This window comes from Caretta caretta, chromosome 4, assembly GCF_965140235.1.
Source record: "Caretta caretta isolate rCarCar2 chromosome 4, rCarCar1.hap1, whole genome shotgun sequence".
Lineage (NCBI taxonomy): Eukaryota > Metazoa > Chordata > Testudines > Cheloniidae > Caretta > Caretta caretta.
This window is the reverse complement of record NC_134209.1, coordinates 99264604-99284304: the sequence shown is the minus strand read 5'-3', so window position 1 is coordinate 99284304 and position 19701 is coordinate 99264604. Positions and strand designations below refer to the sequence as shown.

At 40.9% G+C, this 19701-nt stretch overlaps 1 protein-coding gene across 7 annotated transcripts in view; it reads left to right on the top strand.

The window, feature by feature from the left end:
- The window catches only part of CRACD (capping protein inhibiting regulator of actin dynamics), a 221009-nt gene that overhangs the window by 135637 nt on the left and 65671 nt on the right, over positions 1-19701 (top strand). For 5 of the 7 annotated variants that reach the window (XM_048848211.2, XM_048848210.2, XM_048848209.2 and 2 more), the window contains one exon: positions 11826-11994. The exons of the other annotated variants lie outside the window; for them this stretch is intronic. Coding sequence is in view for 3 of the 5 variants with exons in the window: in XM_048848210.2 (XP_048704167.2) it covers positions 11826-11994 (169 nt within the window). In the remaining 2 variants the exon portion in view is untranslated. The remainder of the gene's footprint in view (positions 1-11825; positions 11995-19701) is intronic. 7 annotated transcript variants of the gene reach the window in all.

The following is a 19701-nucleotide window of genomic DNA, read 5'->3' as shown; positions in this document are numbered from 1 at the left end:
AATGCGCACTGGAAACCTGTGTGTATATACAGTTGTTGTATAGCTATACAAATCTCAATATTTATAATATAAAATTAAACTTTTTACTGGTTTCAATAAAAACTTTTTGCTACTAATTTTAGTACTAATATCAGGTAATTCAGCATAACCTTCTATAAAAACAAAATAAATCAATTTATTGGAAAAATATAACCCACATACAATATTCTGATGGTTTGCTTGTTAACAGGATGTAATTCATATCAATATAACTAATAGTTGAGCTTTAAGCTTATGGGTATCTGCATCCTATATCCTCTGTTGCCATCTTAGGTCCTCTAAGAGCCTCATTGCTTATTCAGACAAGGAATCCCACAATTTAGATGCCCCAACAGAGAAGAAACATTTCCTGAGAACTCTTCTAGTAAATTGTATTATTTACTGTAATTTTGTTTGATTTTATATATTTTTATATTGTTTACTTCTACTTTACTTACATACACAATTAGTTCAAAGAATTTGTCAAATTTATTTCTGTCATGATGTCGTCATTACAGAGAGGGCTGCTGAAAATGAAGATTATTCTGTTTTTGCAACTTCGCCTTTGTCTGTATGTGAACATAAAGCTTTCGTGTTTATATAGTCAATGTCCTTTCTGTGAAAATAATAAATTCATTTTTTTATGGTATGGGCCTCTTTTTTTTTATAGCTTAGGGCCTCAGAATGTCATAATCCGGCCCTCCCTCCAGTCCCTCAGTAAATATAGCTCCAGTCCCTCAGTAAATATAGCTAAGGCTGACTATATCTGCCCTTAGCATTCTAAGGGTTAAAACACGTTCGGACTCAGCGTCACATGTACACATGCAAACAGGTTTTACATTTTCTATAACTTCCTGCTTCTGTAAACAGAAGTGTTGAAATATTTGATCCTGATGGTAAAGGACTTTACATAGTATTTGGACTCTGATGCCTTTAACAGAAGTCTTAAGTTTATTATGCTGATTCATATATTTTATCCTAACAAGTGACTATATCAGCCATGTGTGGAGCAGCAGGCAGGAAATAAAAATCACATAGGTAGGGCCCTACCAAATTCACAGCCATGAAAAACGCGTCATGGACTGTGAAATCCGGTCCCCCACACCCCATGTGAATTCTGGTCTTTTGTATGCTTTTACCCTATACTATACAGATTTCGCAGGGGAGACCAAATTTGGCATCCTGACCCAAAAAGGAGTTGTGTGTGGGGGGGGGGTCACAAGGTTATTTTAGGGGAGTTGTGGTATTGCCACCCTTACTTCTGCACTGCCTTCAGAGCTGGGTGGCCAGAGAGCGGGGGCTGTTGGCCGGGTGCCCAGCTCTGAAGGCAGCGCCCCACCAGCAGCAGCGCAGAAGTAAGGGTGTGAATACCACACCATGCCACCCTTACTTCTTCACTGCTGACTTCAGAGCTGGGCAGCCGGAGAGTGGTGGCTGCTGACTGAGGGCCCAGCTCTGCAGGCAGCAGCACAGACGTAAGGGTGGCAATCCCATACCGTGCCCTCCTTACTTCTTTGCTGCTGCTGGCGGTGGCTCTGCCTTCAGAGCTGGGCTCCCGGCCCTCAGCTGCCGCTCTCCAGCTGCCCAGCTCTGAAGGCAGCGCAGCCGCCAGCAGCAGTGCAGAAGTAAGTGTAGCAGTACCACAACCCCCTCCCCCCCCACTACAATGACCTTGTGACCCCCCACAACTTCTTTTTGAGTCAGGCCTCCTACAATTACAACACTGACATTTTAGATTTAAATCGCTGAATTCATCAAATTTACAATTTTTAAAATCCTATGACCATCAAATTGACCAAAATGGACCATGAATTTGGAAGGGCAATGTCACACATAGGGCAATGTCATCTGTGGAGATATGTTTCCTTCAAAGTAGCCGAGAATCTACAAGAGACAGATTTGTCTTGACTGTGTTATTGGCATTTAAGTCAATATCACCAGTTCGTATCAATCCCATGTGAAAACCAAAAATGATTTATCTTCTCTCGACACCTCTGGACTTACATAAGCTCTCTTTCATTTGAATGTTTCTCAGTTTCATCAAAGAGGTTAGACATGTAAAAGACCATTTATATAACTTAGTTAAGCTCCTTGCCAATAGAGAATTGTCCCTATACTTGTCAGCATTTTATCCAGTCTAGTTTTAAATATCTCAAACAATTGAGGTCTGAACTCTCTGTCTAGAAGTTATTCATGATAATGTTCCATTTTTTAAATTTTCATCCCGTTATCTTTCTTGTACTAACTTAAATAATTCCTCACTCTCCCTGGCATTTACATCTTCTGCATTTGGACTGTTTCCCTCCCCACATTCCCCGAGTTCTTGTTTAGCCAATATATGGAGAAGCTAGATGAGTGGGGGGTCATGAGCGAAGTAGGCCAGAAAGTGGATCTGCTGTGATGTCTAATAAATGAAAAGAGACACAAGAGCACCAGTCTGTTAAACCCTAGGCAATTCAGCAGAACAAACCTCCACGCCACTCCTCTTCTTTGCCCCTCCATGTCATCCCCATTCTTCCCCACAGAGAGCCCTGCTCCCCTACCGTATTCAGCTTATAAGGGTTGACATAGATCTAAATGTGGATATATCAACAATAATCAGCAAAATTTGGGATATTCAGGGGAGGGCATGTTGAGGAGGAGGCCACGATGGATTATGGAGGCAATCCAGGCTGTGAATGGAGGAAACTTGGGGAAAGGTCTGGTCCCTATGAGGATAGATTGTGGGAGAAAAGATTGTGGGAGAAGGGAGGACAGCCCTTCAGAGGCCAGGAAGGGAAACAAGTCAATGGGGGGCACATGGGTGCATATAGAGGGAAATACATATCAGCGTTACTAGTTAGCAATATAGACAGCTATCAATGTTGATACATACTTATTTTTAAAAAGTGGAAATTCTTACATAAAAATTCCATTAACTTAGAGCTGAGGTTGCTAGAATTTATCACCAATGCAAATTGGAAAAAAAAAAACCCAAGGAAATAAGCATTTAAGTTCTTCAGCATTCCATCTCTGTTCCACTAATTGGTTCCAGTTTACATTTTGTTTCCCTCCACTCCACCACTTGCAGCCCAAATTTCTTCATCTTCATCCTAAACATCAAATTGCTACCTTGATTCTGACACCACATGTAGTATAGCAGTGTCATGGGTGGGTGAGATTCTGTGGCCTGCGTTGTGCAGGAGGTCTGACTAGATGATCATAATGGTCCCTTCTGACCTTAGTATTATGAATCTATAAGCAGATTTCAATTCAGTAATTTCCACGTAAAAATTCATACCAAATTTATTGTGACCTCTAATCCAGATGACCCATTCACAGACGTTTCGAAACGTTAGAGAAAAACATGCATTGCAGCCACCATTTGTAATCGGCTACTGTAGCTCTCTCACTTACTTACACCGATCTGTAGCTGAGTACATTTTTATGAAAGCCACACCAGCCCTATGTACATAATCACCCACCCACATGATGAATAAACATAATTTAGTTAGGGCTGCTGCCTCCAGGTCAACGCCCATCTCCAGATGTCTAATAAATAGGGTACTGGACTAGGAGTCAGAAGACCTATATTCTGTTCCCTGCTCTGCCACTGACCACTTGTGTGATCTTGGGAAAGTCACTTTGCATCTCGGTATATACCTCTGTTTCCCCTCCCATCCACTGTCTGTCTGTCTGTTCTATTTAGACTAAGCTCTTTGGGGCAGAGCCTGTCTCTTATAATGTTTTTGAACAGTACCTGGCCCCATGGACTTCAGTCTTAGAGTCTTGAGTCATTACTGAAGTACAAATAATAATAAATGTTGGTGGACAGTGTAAAGAAGCTTGCACTGCTGCTGCCTGTTCTGTCTATTTTGCCAACAGAACTGCAGTTTTAGGGGTTGCCTGTCCAGTATATTTTATGAGTATTAAATTCACTGACAAGGAACAAAGATAGTTTAACCTCCAAGGACAATGTCTGAAGTCACTTTATGCCCCTGTCTAGCGAATATCTTGTACCAATGTATAAAAGATAAATGAACACAGTACAAAATTTAAAATAGAATATAATGCTGCTTCTGAGAGTCTGTATACCTACTGTATGAACGCAGGTGTTAATGGGCAAGCTACTACAATCTGGACAATGAATGGACATATTGATGAGTTTTGTGTGATCTTCACAAACTAGCACCTACCCAGCTGAAAATCAAGGTTGAAATCCTGGCCCTATTGAAGTCAATAGGAGTTTTACCACTGACTTCAAATGGTCCAGGATTTCATCCTATCTTTCAATACTCCCCTTTTTAACTAATGTAATTCCTTTTCATAGTTTCCCTGTATCCCTTCTCTTTAAACACAGCCCGCAGCATCTGTCACCTTCATTTGCTTCCTGCCTATTTTGAATCCTATTCTGTGTTGTTCTGTATAGGTTCTTATACCACCCTAATCACCATGGTAACTGAGGGCCTGCCAGTAGTGAATTATGGGACGTGATTAACATCTGTCACGTGAAGTTTGTTCTTTTGATTCAGAAGTGCCTGTCTGGTTTAACACCGATTTTTGGCATCTCCTTTTCCTGTCTCTTATCTGTTGCTTGGGAACACTCTCCCACTCGCTATCTAAGCAACTGAGTTTCTTCTACTCTTTAAGTGTCACATCTAAATTGTTATCTGTTTATATGACCCATAATTGAGTTGAGTGCTTTATGCTATTTGTTCAAAGGGCACTATAGAAAATATATTGCAATGGATTCCATTGATATTTGAGTACCTTATTTACAACTCTTACTGTGAGTTTAGCCTAGGCAGGGGATTTGTCAGTTGCCACACTTGTTGGGGCAAGGGTGTCCATACTCTGACAAACCGAAAGGGTGCTTTGGGCTTTTGACAGGAGTCCAAGGGCCAGATCCAATTTGCATAAAATACAGCAGATTGCAGCTGTCTTCAGCTTTATTGGGGAGGTGTCGCTGGTAGAGATTACAAGTTTCAAGTGTAGTGGACTAAGATGAAAGATGGATTGTGTCTCTGGGACCCATCTTTCTAGTAGAGATGAGTATGATCATGTGCTACATTGTAGCATGCCAAAAGTTGCATCAGACTTCACTTTAACTAGATCTCTGTGTTGCAGTTGTTGCATCTGTTGACCAGGGTACAACTGAGGAATTATATCCCAGGTTAAAGATTGTTTTTAATGTGTTCATGCTACTCCACTGGAATCAGATACAAAAGGAGCATATACCGTATATGATGAGTTATTCTACTTCCTGTATCCATTTCTGGTTAGCTATTGCCTTCACACTTTATAGTTTCCCATGATTTAGACTCTGAAGTACAACATTCCTCAATTTGCTATTAACTATTCATAGTGATTTTCTAAAAGAAATAAAGGAAAAGGTGTGTAAACCAAGCAAGGACAAGGTTCGATTGCTTATTTCATTTGCTGTCTTGGAGCTGGATTTGTATAAGTCCAGATCTGGTAGGTAATAGAACACGAGGAAATTGCACATATGACTAGAGTTGTTTTCAGGCTGTTTCAGCAATTGTCTTTCAGGCTATTTCAGCAATCAGCCCTGTAGCATCTAGGTCTCCACCATCATCATCACCCTCCATAACATTTAATATGGTAAGGAATAAGTCAGCTTTCATCTCAGAGCACCAGACACATTATGGCTTTGGGAGATCTGTGTCCACCACATTTCCAACTTTTTGATTCCTCTTAGTGTCATATCAGCATAGAAAAGGAGACTTGTCCCACCTTCTATCCCTTGGGAATCATCGAATGTCTTGTTTTATAAAACAACATTTATGAAACAACCAAAAGCCTGTTACAAAGGCCTTGCCCAAGTGGTAGTGAACTGCACTGTCCTATGGAAGACATGGGTTTGACTACTACTTGTGTCAATGCTGGAAGGATCTGGGGAAGTTGTAGGCACAGCTTGCTCAGCCCTGAGGGTCAAGGGCTGCCTCAGATTGCCCATCCATTTAACAGTGAGCCATCCAGCTTGATTTAAAGGATTGACATTTATTGGCTCTGGAGAAAAACTTGTCCTCATGTGAAAGAATGGCAGCTGTGATGTGCAGATATAAAGTGAGGGACATGTTGCATCACTTGGGAAGACTAGAGAGAGTGAAATGTTGCCATAATAATATATACTGATGTATTTCTTCATCAGGGCACCGATCGTAAGTTAATTAAGCATATGCCTGTGTGTTTGTATATGTTACTGACTTCAGTTTATGGTTTGTATCAACCTATTCTAGCCCGGGAACTTTGGTTGTATGCTTATGTCATAATTTTCCTCCTGGGCCTGATCCTACACTTGTCCTCTCAAAACTTTCATTAACTTCATTGGGAGTTAAATATATGTAAGGAATGCAGGGTTGAGCCCATTTAGTATTGTTGTTCTAAATTAGTTCAAATATTTTGTTCTCTGCTGGGATTGTCAAACTGAAGCTCCAATATCTGCTCATTCAAAGCGAATGGTCTGTCGGTATCTCTGTAGAAAGCTAAACACATATTATTTGCTATGTGCTTGGAGACACATTATGCACAATTTCATATATTGGGGTATTTTGAATAAAAATATGGTGCACATTAAAAACATCAGTTGTTTGTGATTTCCCAAATGCTCTCTGATGATCTTCAAACTACATGTTGATATGTGGAAGCAATACCCAAAACTGCTTCCTTTAATGAACATAAGAGAGTTTGAAAACCGTAGACTACAAATATACAAAGATATTTTAATTATAAGTACTGTGTTCACAGCTGTTAGTTTAATGAAAAATCTGTGGCTTGAATTTATCTCCGGACCCATGTCCAATGCGGGTTTAGACTTGATGTTCTGTTGCCAGCCTACAGAGGGGACAGGACAGCAGCAAGTGGGCTGAAAATACAAGGGCCCTTTCAAAAAGTCGTTGTGACTGTACTGGCCTATGCTATATGCTGTGTGAGCCAGCTGTGCTGTTGGACTGGTATGGACTGAAATCCTTATTGAAAAAGAAGGGAGAGATCTGTCTCTGTTACAGTGGCAGGCATATGAAAAATGTGGCAAACCAGTGCCTTCCATAAGTCTTGTTTCTGGTAGTGCACAATTTGTTCAGTGCTCTACCAGTCTACAAGAGCCATTTTCATTAATAGTGCCTATGATGTTATAAATGTTATATGTATCTTCATGTGCTTGCTAGTGTTTGCAGTTCCTGGCTAAATAAGTAACACAAGGAATGCTTCCTGCAGGAATTAAAGATAATGGAGGTAATTGAGGCAAATCTTCAATTCTGAAATAATCCATGTAACAAGTATTTTGAAGTTTTACCCCCTACCCCTGCCCCTGAGTCGGAAGCTTTATAGACTGGTTTGACCTAGTTTAAGAGGCCTAAGAACACAAAGGACTTGAAATGGTATAAAAATAGTGACCTAAGAGGGGGGAAACTCCGTCCAAGAACTGACAAGCATGAGACTATGACCAACAGAACCAAACCCTTTGGAAGGACCTGAAGTATTTTACCCAGGTCCCCAAGTGAAAGATGGCTGACCACTTTGTAAGCTCATCATGCATATAAGCTGTTTATTGTTTTTAAGATATGTTTTCTCTGAAATGCTTTTGTTCTGAATAAATAGTACTTTGCTTTATGAATGTGATTGGCCACTGGATAGCCCTGTCATTGCTCCTGGGGGAATGCAGGTGCTGAACTGAAGTCAGACTTGATGAGTTAACCACAATGATTTGGAAGGGTCTGTAGTAAAGACCTGGACTAAAGGGAAGGAATCATAGGGTTCTGTCATAAGAAAAGTGATGGCTGGAGGCCTGACACCTAAGTGGGGTGCCCTTGAGGAGCACATGAGGGAATCGGAGGTGCAGCCGACTCAGGAATTGTGACAGTGTCTTTTCCAAATGTGGAAAAATCTCAAATGTGTGTAGATTAGAGCCAACTGTAGCCTAATGCAATGGTTCCCAATCTTTTTTAACCTGAGATTTTAACCGAAATCTCCTTGTAGTTTCATGCCAGAACGTTCTTGCAAAGGATTGTGAGTTGGTAGGGTACCAGGCCTGGCTAGAGGGTGAATGGTGGAAGAGTTTCTCCCTTCTTCTCCACAATCCCTGCAACCTGAGAACTGTGCAGGCTGGAAGGAGGAGAAGCTGTGAGATGGGGTTAATTGAAGGTGAGCAGGGGCTGAGCGGGGAACATAAAGGGCTGAGCTACTCCATCCCCCCCTTCCTTTTCTCCTGCTGGGTCCTAGCACTCATGAGATTATGCTGATTTAAACATTTTTTTCCTAGCCCTACTGTGGGTCACGCTGGGTTGAATTTGGCTCTGGAAATTAGGCAACCAGGGTTCTACTCGTGGCCCTACCACTGACGCACTTTGTGACCGGGGTAAGTCACATAAACTCTCTGTTTCCATTGCCCCATCTGCAAAATGAGAAGAATGATACCCTCCATTATATACTTCTTTTAGAGATTTTCAGATGAAATGCTGACTGGAGCAGAGTGTTATTTGTTTGGCTTTAATGTTTTGGGCCAATGTCTCTACTGCATGCATTATCTGCTTGGCATACTGATTGTTACCTATCAGCTCTGTGCTCTTGGGAAACCAGGGCACAGTTCCCAGCCTGTCTGACTCACGAAAGACCTCTCCCCTTCCCGCCCCCCGCCCCGCCTCTGCTTGAACCGAAACCGATCAGAAGAAAGACTTACAAAAAGCAATGAAAAGGCAGTGGAAGACACAGCTAAACCCCTGGGATAAGGGTGACAGGATTAAGGAAACTCCCCTAGCCTCATTTACATCAAAGATGGGACAGGGAGGCATCTCCATTAGCATACAGAATTTAGAACAGAGACTGAACTTTGGGACTAGAAAAGCAGGGAAGCACTGCATGATGGGGAATCTCTGTTCCAGATGTTAATGAACCCATGCCTGCACACACCCAGCTCAGTAGTTAGCAGACCAATTCTAGTAATAAATCCTTTACTGGTATCCAAAATACTGAAGCTGCCTAATTGAATTGTGAGCTCCCTGCAAGGAACACCGCCCATAGCCAGGAATGATCAGTTTATTGTTTAGCCTGAACAAAACAACTTTGGAATACTCCCTTGAGCCATCAGTTTACCCATAAACAAATCTAATGTTCTCCCTTGAACCATTGTTCTTTCCCTACAAAACTCCTACCCATGCTCAAGTAAGTGTTCTGATGTCTGGATCCAAAATCTGCATCAGTTCCATTGAGACTTCATCTTCTCCTGACTGATCATGCTGGGGGCTCTGCCTGTCTCCAGCACTCTGGATCCTCAGCTACCACCACTATCTGGGAACCCCGATGGATTCAAGCTTCAGGGAGTAGTGAAAATCCATCTCTCGCTCTCGGTATAGCCTTCTGACCCTGACTTGTGTGATCAGTTATAGTTTTCTAAACCTGCCCTTTTTATAATCAAATTTAAGTTAGATTTAATATTATCACTGGTTTGTTTGTTTGGCACCCCTTGTATGGTTATTACCCGGCAATAAATAACTGTCATGGTTAAACTGGTTTCTTCTCTTTCTCTCCCTCCCCCTCGAGGGTGTTTTTTGGCTTCCCCATTCGCTTTGCAGCACCGCTCCTCGTATCTAAGCTAAAGATCCCTGCAGCACCCAAAAATTCTGTGGGGTTTGCTCATCTAGTGGGTTACTACCAGAACAATTGTAACATGAAAGTGGGGATAGGAACGTGCTGAACCTGGGGCACATGAGGTGGCAGCTTGGAAGTGTTGCTCGACCCAGCCTGCTGAGTCCAGGGACATATAAGGGGTCAGCTTGGGAGTGCTGATTAACCCAGTCTTCTCAGACATGCTGTTAATGTTTGTGCGTTCCTCTGACTCTGGGGCTGGAAGAACCCAGCCCTGGGGAACCTAGGTCTTGCAGGATAGCTCCATTGAGAGGGAACTTACAGAAGGGAGAAGTAGAGCTCCTTATGAGAACACAAGTGAGACAAGCAGTACATTGATAGAATTACAGACACCACCCCCCCCCCCCCAAGAGAAACGTTAATAAACCCAAAGTGACAGGAAAATCTGATAACATGATGGGGGGAAGGGGAGTGAACTAACAGGGAGGCTCTTACAGCTTCTAATTCTTTGTCTAGCTCTGTCCCTGCTCCTGGGCTCTTCTAGTCCACCCCAGCTGACTATCTGCCTGATGGGCATAGCTGGATTGCAGTGTACTCTGTCCATACCCCTCTCTGCCCCTGACATGCCCCCTGTATTGTAGAGGGGTGTGGCATAGAAGCCGGATATGTTGGTGCTTTACCCATTAGGGTCTCCCCCACTTTGGGGTAATTTTAGCTGGAGAGATGAGGACAAATGCTGTGGAGAGAGGTGGAGAATCTGGCCCTTTAATCATAAGACTACTACAGCACAGTAGTTTCCAGGTTTATTGGTCAGTTCATAGAATAATAGAATATCAGGGTTGGAAGGGACTTCATCTAGTCTAACCCCCTGCTCAAAGCAGGACCAATCCCCAACTAAATCATCCGACTCAGGGCTTTGTCAAGCCTGACCTTAAAAACCTCAAAGGAAGGAGTTTCCACCACCTCCCAAGGTAACCCATTCCAGTGCTTCACCACTCTCCTAGTGAAAAAGTTTTTCCTAATATCCAACCTAAACCTCCCACACTGCAACTTGAGACCATCACACCTTGTTTTGTCCCTACATGTGTATAACATGCATCTTGCAACAAAATTCATACTTTTTGCTGAGCAGCAGCTCCCTGGGGAGGGTAAATGAGAGAGAGAGAGAGAGAGTAGATAGTATGTATGAGAATTCTATGGCTTATGAAAATGTTTGTCACAGGTGAAACAGTGGAATATTAGAAGAGCTGCAGTTCCAAAAAAATGAGAGTGCATTCTAAGGTATCTGAATGCAAAATTAAGTCAGGATAAATTAAATGAAACTATGATAGTTTCAAAATGTTTGAAATTCCTCCTTTGTTACACCATGCCAATATTTAGCAATAAGCTTTGATTTTTTATATAGTTATTTATTTATTTTAATGTTTTTGGTCTAGGCTGTGAGGAAAAAAGTTTAGCTTCACAAACTTATTTATTTGTCTTCTATGTTATCTCTGTGAAAAGTGGCATCCCCTCTCTTTTTGCTTACTGTTTCCTTCCTTGTGCCTGCCAAATTGTCTTTCTCTGAGTTTTGGGTCTAACTTCAGTTTGTAAACATTACAGGGCAGGGATGCTGGGCCAGATTCTGCTCTCAGTCACTCAGGAGTAAAACCAGAGTAACTTAATTGACTTCATTTTGGATGTATATTGATGTAACTCTGAGAATTTAACCCATTATCTTTGTGTGTCTGCAAAGTACCTTGTTCACCTATGACACAATATAAATAATATATACTAAGTTATTTTCAGTTTCTTTCATTCAAACCAGTGCATGTAGCACCTGCTGCAGTATGGTAATGAATGCAGAGCTTTTCTTTAGTGACTAGGACAAAATAAAAGCACTCCACAAAATCTAAAAATGAATCTCCTCCTGTTAGTTTTTCATTCTGTCTCTTGTAAATGATCTCTTTGCCCTCATCCAAGCGTTTGACCGCACTGACACCTTAGCATGAATCTTTAATCCAGAGGGCAGGTGTTTTAATGCTCTTTGTTTTGCTCTGTCAATATTGTGCCTTGACAGTGAGTTGCAGCCGTGCATTTAAATTCCAAGTACAGGGTTTGCTCAGGCTGGTGATTGCTCTTTGACCTCATTTTTCCTTTGCAAGTGCTAGCTGTTGTGATTTTCTCGCACACACCAAAGTACCTTCTTGATAAGCTACCATATGTGTTTGTCTTGTGATCTGCAGACAAGAAAAGGGCAGGCAAATTCCAGCCTTTCAAGAAGTTTTTTGGTAAAAGGAAAAAGAGAGAGACAACATCAGACTGTGTGGAAGCCAAATTGAAACCCAGCCACTCTTTTGGGAATGTATGCAATGGCACCCTCTCTTCAGATGAAGAAACAAACAATGGTTTGAGGTAAAAACATACATGTGTTTGTTAAATTTGTTTGTTTTAAACTGAATCCATAAGAATCATTGTAGATGTAATGAATGTTGTTCCTGTTTAAATTTCATCGCACTGAATGATAAGTGGTACACTGCATATTTGAGTGTCAGTGTGCCTTTCTAGTCATATTCTTATACTGTAGAATCTAAGTGTTTAACTTCTTGCACATGTCAATTATTGGTTCCATGTGTAGATGAATAGAAAAAAGAAAGTCCAGGGTTAAACCAAACAAATTCAAACCTACTTTCATGGATTAGTAAAACTTAAGGACAGACAGACAGACATCAAATCACCAGCACAATGGGTACCCTAGTTAGTACCTGAACTGACTGGGCATGGAGACTCTGCTCTACTCTCTTTGCCCTCGAGGTGGTACCTTCAGGTCAGGAATGAAGCCTGCAGGTGGGAAGTGTGGGGGAAGCTTGTCACATTGCGGCATGTGATCTGCCTGATCTGTTGATAGAGCTGCAGTCTTTAGGGCTGTCAACCTAGCAACTTTTTCTGTTATAAATTCAATAATAAGGAAAAACGTTATTAACATAAAATCCAAGGGCAATGTGTCAGAAGCTCCATGTGTAGCAGAAGTGATGGGGAGGAGAAAAAATAATGAAATTACCAAAGAAGCTGCACAAAGTGCTGGACTCAGGCCGGGGACAGAAATGTCAAAAGTAGAGGCAGAGGCATGTGCAGAAATGATAGCAGGGTCAGTAGAGCCGACATGCTCTGGTAGCCCAGAACCTTATGTCCCTGTGCTCATTTCTGGTCAAAGCCCATCACCATGGGGTGCTAGTGTCTCACACCTTCTGTTTGCAAGATGGGGATTATAAATGCGCTTTGTGAAAAGTGTTCCTGCACAGGTGATGTGCTGTTTTTGTCTTTTGGCATTTTTCTGAGAGAGTTCATTGGAGAGCTTAGTGATTGTCTGGTTTCACCCACCTGGTTGTGGCTGGGGCATTTAGTACACTGGATGAGGTATACCACATGTTGTGATGGGCATGCGTAGGACCCATGGATCTTAAAAGGTGTGTTGTGCGGGGGGGGGGGTATTGCTCATTGTAGCAGTGCAGATATGTCTGCAGGTTTTGCATCTGTTGTTCCGGCAGGGTCTGGTACCACCAGATTTGGCGTCCTGGTCTGTGAGGAGCTTGGTTCTGATTATGAGCTTGGAAAGACTGGGGGGGGGTTGTTTGAAGGCCAGAAGAGGGGGTTCAGGAAAGATTTCTTTCAGGATGGGGTCTCCATCAATATGGGTATAGGTGTTTGATGATACCCCATATAGGTTCCAGTGTGGGTGGTAGGTGACAGCTAGGGGTGTGCGGTTGGAGGGGGTTTATTTCTATATTGAAGCAGGTTCTCTCAAGGCATTTGGATGGCCTGTTCCATTATGTGACCTACTTCTCTGGTAGAGTGTCCTTGTTTGGTGAAGGTAGTTTTGAGTGTGTTAAGTTTTATATCCTGGACTTTTTCCTCTGAGCATATTATGTGGAATTTGAATGCTTGGGTGTAGATAACCGATTTCTTGGTGTGTTTGGGGTGGTAGGTGTCGTGATCCATGGGTGTCTTGTATACAGTTGTCTGTTGGATTCCACTTTTGAAGTTGATGCTAGTGTGGCAGTGTTCCAGAAAGGGTTTAATGGACAGGTGGTGGTGGTTCAAGTTGTGTGGAAATCTATGAGGGAGTTTGTCATTTGTCCATAGGGTGAAAATACATTGATCTGTCTCAGGCATATCATTGGTTTCATGGTGTGTTTGTCCGGAAATTCTTCTTCAAGGTGACCCATAAAAGGTTGGCATATTGGAGAGTCATCCTAGTACCCATGGCTGTTCCCATGGTGTGGACAAAGTGTTTTGTTGTTGAATGTAAAATTGTTATGGGTGAGGATGAAATGGATGTTTGGCAATGTGTTTGGAGTGGATATCTGAGGGTTGTCCATTGTCTTGTAAATATTTGAGGCAGGCATTTATGCCATCATTGTGAGGGATATTGGTGTATAGGGAAGTGACATCCATCGTGGCAAGAATGGTGTTCTGAGAGAGGTTGTTACTGATGCAAAGTTTGTGGAGGAAATCAGTTGCCTCTTGGAGGAAGCTGGCCCTTTGTATGGTGAGTAGTTTGAGGATAGTTTCTGTGAGTCCTAATATTTCTTCGGTAAGAGTGCTGTGGCCACATGTGATGGTTTGCTTGGAAAACATGCAGAAGGACTGTGGGGTGGGTTTGTGTGGGATGAGTTTGTAGAGTTCCTCTTGGAGTTATTTGAGGAAGGATTTGATGATATCCTTAAATTCCTGCGTAAATTGTGGTGTGGGGACTTCTTTGAGTTCTTTATAGTAGGTGGTGTCAGCATTGTCAGTTGGCCTCATTAACATAGTCATCATGGTTGAGGACTACAGTGGTGCCCCCCCTTTGTCTGCTGGTTTGATGGCTATCTGGTGGTTAGATTTCAGGGACTGTATAGCTGTCCTCTTGGCGGTAGAGAGATTGTGATGGGTGTGATGTTTGTTAAGGATTTCACAGCCAGTTTTTTTCCTGAAGCAATCAATGGAATGAAAAGAATGTGACTGTGGTTTCATCCACACTGTTAAATTAAAAACTACAGTATTAAAACAGATTGCAAAATTAAAATCACAGATGGTCAACAAATGGGAAGGGGCCTGATTCTGAGCTTACTTGCGACAGTTTTTGCCTGTGTGAGTCCTTTGCCATCAGTGGAGTTGTGTCAGATTTATGCTGATGGAAATGCAGTCAAAATCAGGCCTAACGTTCCAACAGAAAGCTTCATTGTACAAATCTGGGTTTTTATCATTATTGTTGTTGTATTGTATTGCTAGTTTAGTTAAATGTATATCTTTATATATAATGTGCATGTTGTAAGGTGTGTACTACAAAGCAGTGGCTCTCAACCTTTTCGGACTACTATAACCCTTTCAAGAGTATGATTTGTCTTGTGTACCCACAAGTTTCACCTCACTTAAAAACTTACAAAATCAGACATAAAAATTAAACAAGAAAAAAGGGTCATAGCACACTATTACTGAAAAATTGCTTACTTTCTCATTTTTATTACATAATTATAAAATAAATCAACTAGAATAGGAGTATTATACATACATTTCCGTGTATAGTATACAGAGCAGTATAAACAAATCATTGTCTATGAATAGGGCTGTCGAGCACTTAAAAAAATTAAATGCGATTAAATGCACTATTAAACAATAATAGAATACCATTTATTTAAATATTTTGGACGTTTTCTACATTTACAAATATATTTATTTTAATTACAGCACAGAGTACAAAATATAAAGTGCTCACTTTATATTTCTTTTTGATTACAAATATTTGCACTGTAAAAAAACAAAAGAAATAGTCTTTTTCATTTCCCCCATTGCAAGTACTGTAGTGCAATCTCTTTATCATGAAAACTGAACATACAAATGTAGAATTATGTACAAAAAAACCTGCATTCAAAAATAAAACAATGTAAAACTTTAGAGCCTACAAGTCCACTCAGTCCTACTTCTTGTTCAGCCAGTCGCTCAGACAAACAAGTTTGTTTACATTTAAGGGAGATAACACTGCCTCTATTATGGTGTCTTTTAAGAGTTTCCATTCAGCTTGCAGGGATTTTACTTTTGGTGCTGTACCTTTTAATTTCTGTTTAACTAACCTCCTCATTTTTGTGTAGTTCCCCTTGTGGAACTACTTCTGCATTGGAGTGTTGCTCTTCTAAGACATCTGAAAGCATGGTCCACACCTCATCCGTCTCAGATTTTGGAAGGCACTTCAGATTCTTAAATCTTGGATCGAGTGCTGTATCTGTCCTTAGAAATCTCACATTGGTACTGACAAGGCTGAATCCTCACTCTGGAACTTCGAGTGCAGAAGGTGGGGGCCCACAAGGATTTTAAAAATGAATACTCCCCACTCCAGGCTTGTATTACACTCCCAAGGTTACAACTTTTCTCTGACTTTGGCTTGGTAAACGCTGTCACCACCCAAATGCAAAAAAAAACCCTTGAACCCAGGAAGGAGCACTTAGGAATTCCTCCCTGTGGAGTACCCTCAAGCCCTTTCACCCTCCCTCCAGGAAAGACCTGAGAAAGCAAACAAAGGAAATTAGCTGTTGCCACCAGTTAATTAAACAACATGCACAAACCTCTTAGGACACCAGAAATCCAATCCTGTTCTTTAAAAAGGTAAATTTTATTAAAAACAAAAAGGAAGAAAATACATCTGGAACTTAGGCTTTTGCTAGATTTTAAAAGAGCAATTCCAAAAATTAAGCACCCAAAATAGCTTTCTTGGGGGTTCATCTTAAAGGCTACAAGCAAACAAAAGCATCTGGGGTTAGCACAGAGGAGATCCACAAGCCAAAATAAAGAAATAAACCTGATAGAGTCTATCTAAACATTTCCTGTCCCAATAATTCCTTCTAGGTATGGAAGATAATTTTCATACCTGGTTCAAACCTTACACATCATTCCTGCTTATAGCATTGCTGCTCCATGTCCCTGCAGCCCAGAGAGAACAACAGACAAAGGGAAAGTTTCTTTCCCAATTTTAAAAAGTTCAACCTTCTCATTGGCTCTTTTGGTCAGGTGCCCACTTCCTTTTCTTTACCTGGGGGACTTTTAACCCTTTATAGGTAAAGCAAGCAGAGAACAGCTACCAAGAGGGATTTTACAGCTAGCTGGCTGGTTGGGTGCCCATAAAAGGGAGCCAGACCCCACCCCCCCTTCATTTATCACAAGTACGTTCTTTGCATTTTGTCAAATCTGCAGTGAAAGTGTTCTTAAAATGAACAACGTACTGGGTCATCATCTGAGGCTGCTATAACATGAATTATATGGCAGAATGCGAGTAAAACAGGGCAGGGGACATACAATTCTCCCCCAGGAGTTGAGTAACAAATTTAATTAACGCATTATTTTTTTAACGAGCATCATCAACATGGAAGCATGTCCTCTGGCCGAAGCATGAAGGGGCATATGAATGTTTAGCATATCTGGCACATAAATACCTTGCAATGCCGGCTACAAAAGTGCCATGGGACTCCTGTTCTCACTTTCAGGTGACATTGTAAATAAGAAGTGGGTAGCATTATCTCCCATAAAAGTAAACAAACTTGCTTGTCTTAATGGTTGGCTGAACAAGAAGTAGGACTGAGTGGACTTGTAGGCTCTAAAGTTTTACACTGTTTTGTTTTTCAGTGCAGTTATGTAACAACAAAAAAAGCTACATTTTTAAGTTGCACTGTCACAATAAAGAGATTGCACTACAGTACTTGTATGAGGGAACTGAAAAAATATTTCTTTTTATCATTTTTACAGTGCAAATATTTGTAATAAAAATAATCATATAAATTGAGCATTGTACACTTTGTATTCTGTATTGTAATTGAAGTTAATATATTTGAAAATGTAGAAAAACATCCAAAAATATTTAATAAATGTTAAATGAGGTTCTATTATTCAACAGAGTGATTAAAACTGCGAATAATCACGATTAATTGTTTTAATCACAATTAATTTTTGGGTTAATTGCCTGAGTTAATTGCGATTAATTGACAGCCCTATCTATGAAATTTTAGTTTGTACTGACTTTGCCACTGCTTTTTATGTAGACTGTTGTAAGACTAGGATACAGCTCTATGCCTGGTTTCGAAGGAATAAGAACCTATAGAGATCAAATACATTTAAAATTTTAATTAAAGTTTCAGTTTTTCCACAAAATTGGGCAGTGTTGCCCATCACCACTAACACTGTCATGTTTCCTCAGTTATTTTGGAACAAACCCCACAGCTTTTAGTTGTTTGTACTAGCTTTATTTGTTGTTAGTCTTTTAGGAAGAAAAGAAAGCAAAGAAGTCACTTTGGAAAGGTGGAGACAAGAAAAGAAGTGGGAATAGATAGGTTTCTTTTTATTGCTGTGTCTATTTTCACAAAAGAGATTAAACAACCTGCCAGTACCTAGCATCGCAGGCTCTACAGCAAATCCTCTGGACAAATTTTGACTGGCTCCTGCTCTAGGCATAGGGAACCTCTTTCACATCCTGAACCATCTCTGGCTGGCCTGGCACATGATGGACCACCCAAACTGGCTCCCACTGTCCTCAGTAACTATCAGGCAGAGAGGGGAGAATACTGGGTAAAATACTCCTAAACATGTTTTGATAGTGTATAAAACAGATGAGGATCACTCTTCTCTGGTAGGAGATAGCACAGGTGCTATTCCCTGAGACACACAGAGAGGTTGTGTCTAAATTCATTAATGTTTGTAAAGTGCTTTGAGATCTTCAGATGAGAAAACACTAAAATGCAAAATATTAATTTTTTTAAATTGCTATTTAATCTTTATAAACACACGTGAACTTTCCATTCAAGTGCTAACAAATCTTCTTCATAATCTATATTTGTTTCCTTTAAATGACCTATTTGGGATTGGTTAACCTTTTATCATTAGCTCTGTATTAATTTTGTTTACAATGAGTATTGCCCCCTGCCTTCATGATTTATGTAAGTTTTTTTTTTTATCCCTGTTTTATTCAGGTGTGAGCTAAGACCCAGAGATCTTAAATGACTTTATATGATTTCATTTTGAGTAGCAGAACAGAAACAGAATCTGGGACTCCTGCCTGCCGGTTCTCTGTTCTAACCAGGCATTGGAATCATCAAGTACACATCATTCACTCAGCATCCTGGCATGTGAATGTTAATATGTTCCACCATCTCATTTTACAATTCCCTGGTAGGAAGAGAAGCTACTTTGACATAGCTCACCCTACCTGGCTCCCTTGAGGGGAGAGAAGAACCTTTTATCTGCCTCCATCTTGCCTTTCTCAAGTTTACAAACCTCAGCAGATACTTATTAACCTAAGTCCTTAACTGCTGCGTGCAAACTGTAACAGCACTTATTACAAAGTAATAGTAAAGTTGTTTGTAAGGCTTTACACAAGTCTCTAGAAATCACCCATCACAGAACTTCTATTCTAGAACTGTGATTTGCCATTTCTTATTCTTAAATTAATTTTACTATTTATTGAACTTGATGCAGTGCAAACATCATAAACAAAGACACGATCTCTGCCCCATGGAAAGTTCAGCTCTCTCTGCTCTGGAAAGTCTCTGCTAAGGCTCTGTGGACATTGCAGACAGAGGTTTGTAAGCTTGAATGTTGTAGTTTGATTCACAGGAGCTGGAAGTGAACCTGCCTCTGCACAGTCTAGTCTGACAGGCTTGATTCTCCAAGGAGAACCTTAACAGTCAACAATTTTCCATCCCCTGAAGAAATCTGTCTGTTACCCACCTAAGGAGTCCCCTACTCCCCTTCCCTTCTTTAGCTCAACAGGAATCTCTGGACAATCCGCACAAGTATTCTCAGGACCCCTTGATAAAATCAACTTCATTTAGAAAGAAGGATCCAAAGTCTGGGTCCCAAGATTCTCTGGGGTGGGGAAGACCAACTGGGAGGAGGGAGGTTTATGTTTGCTGAACTGTTGTAAGCATGGTCTGAGATTTGTGTCAACAAATGTGTTGGGTGTGTCAACCCCACACCCAATAGACCTGTGCAAATAATTCACAGCAAGTAGTTTTAATACAATGAAATTAGCCTCCTTTTTGCTTGTGGAATGTCTGTGAACAGATTCTGATTTCTTTGAACACATTATTTATTTGAATT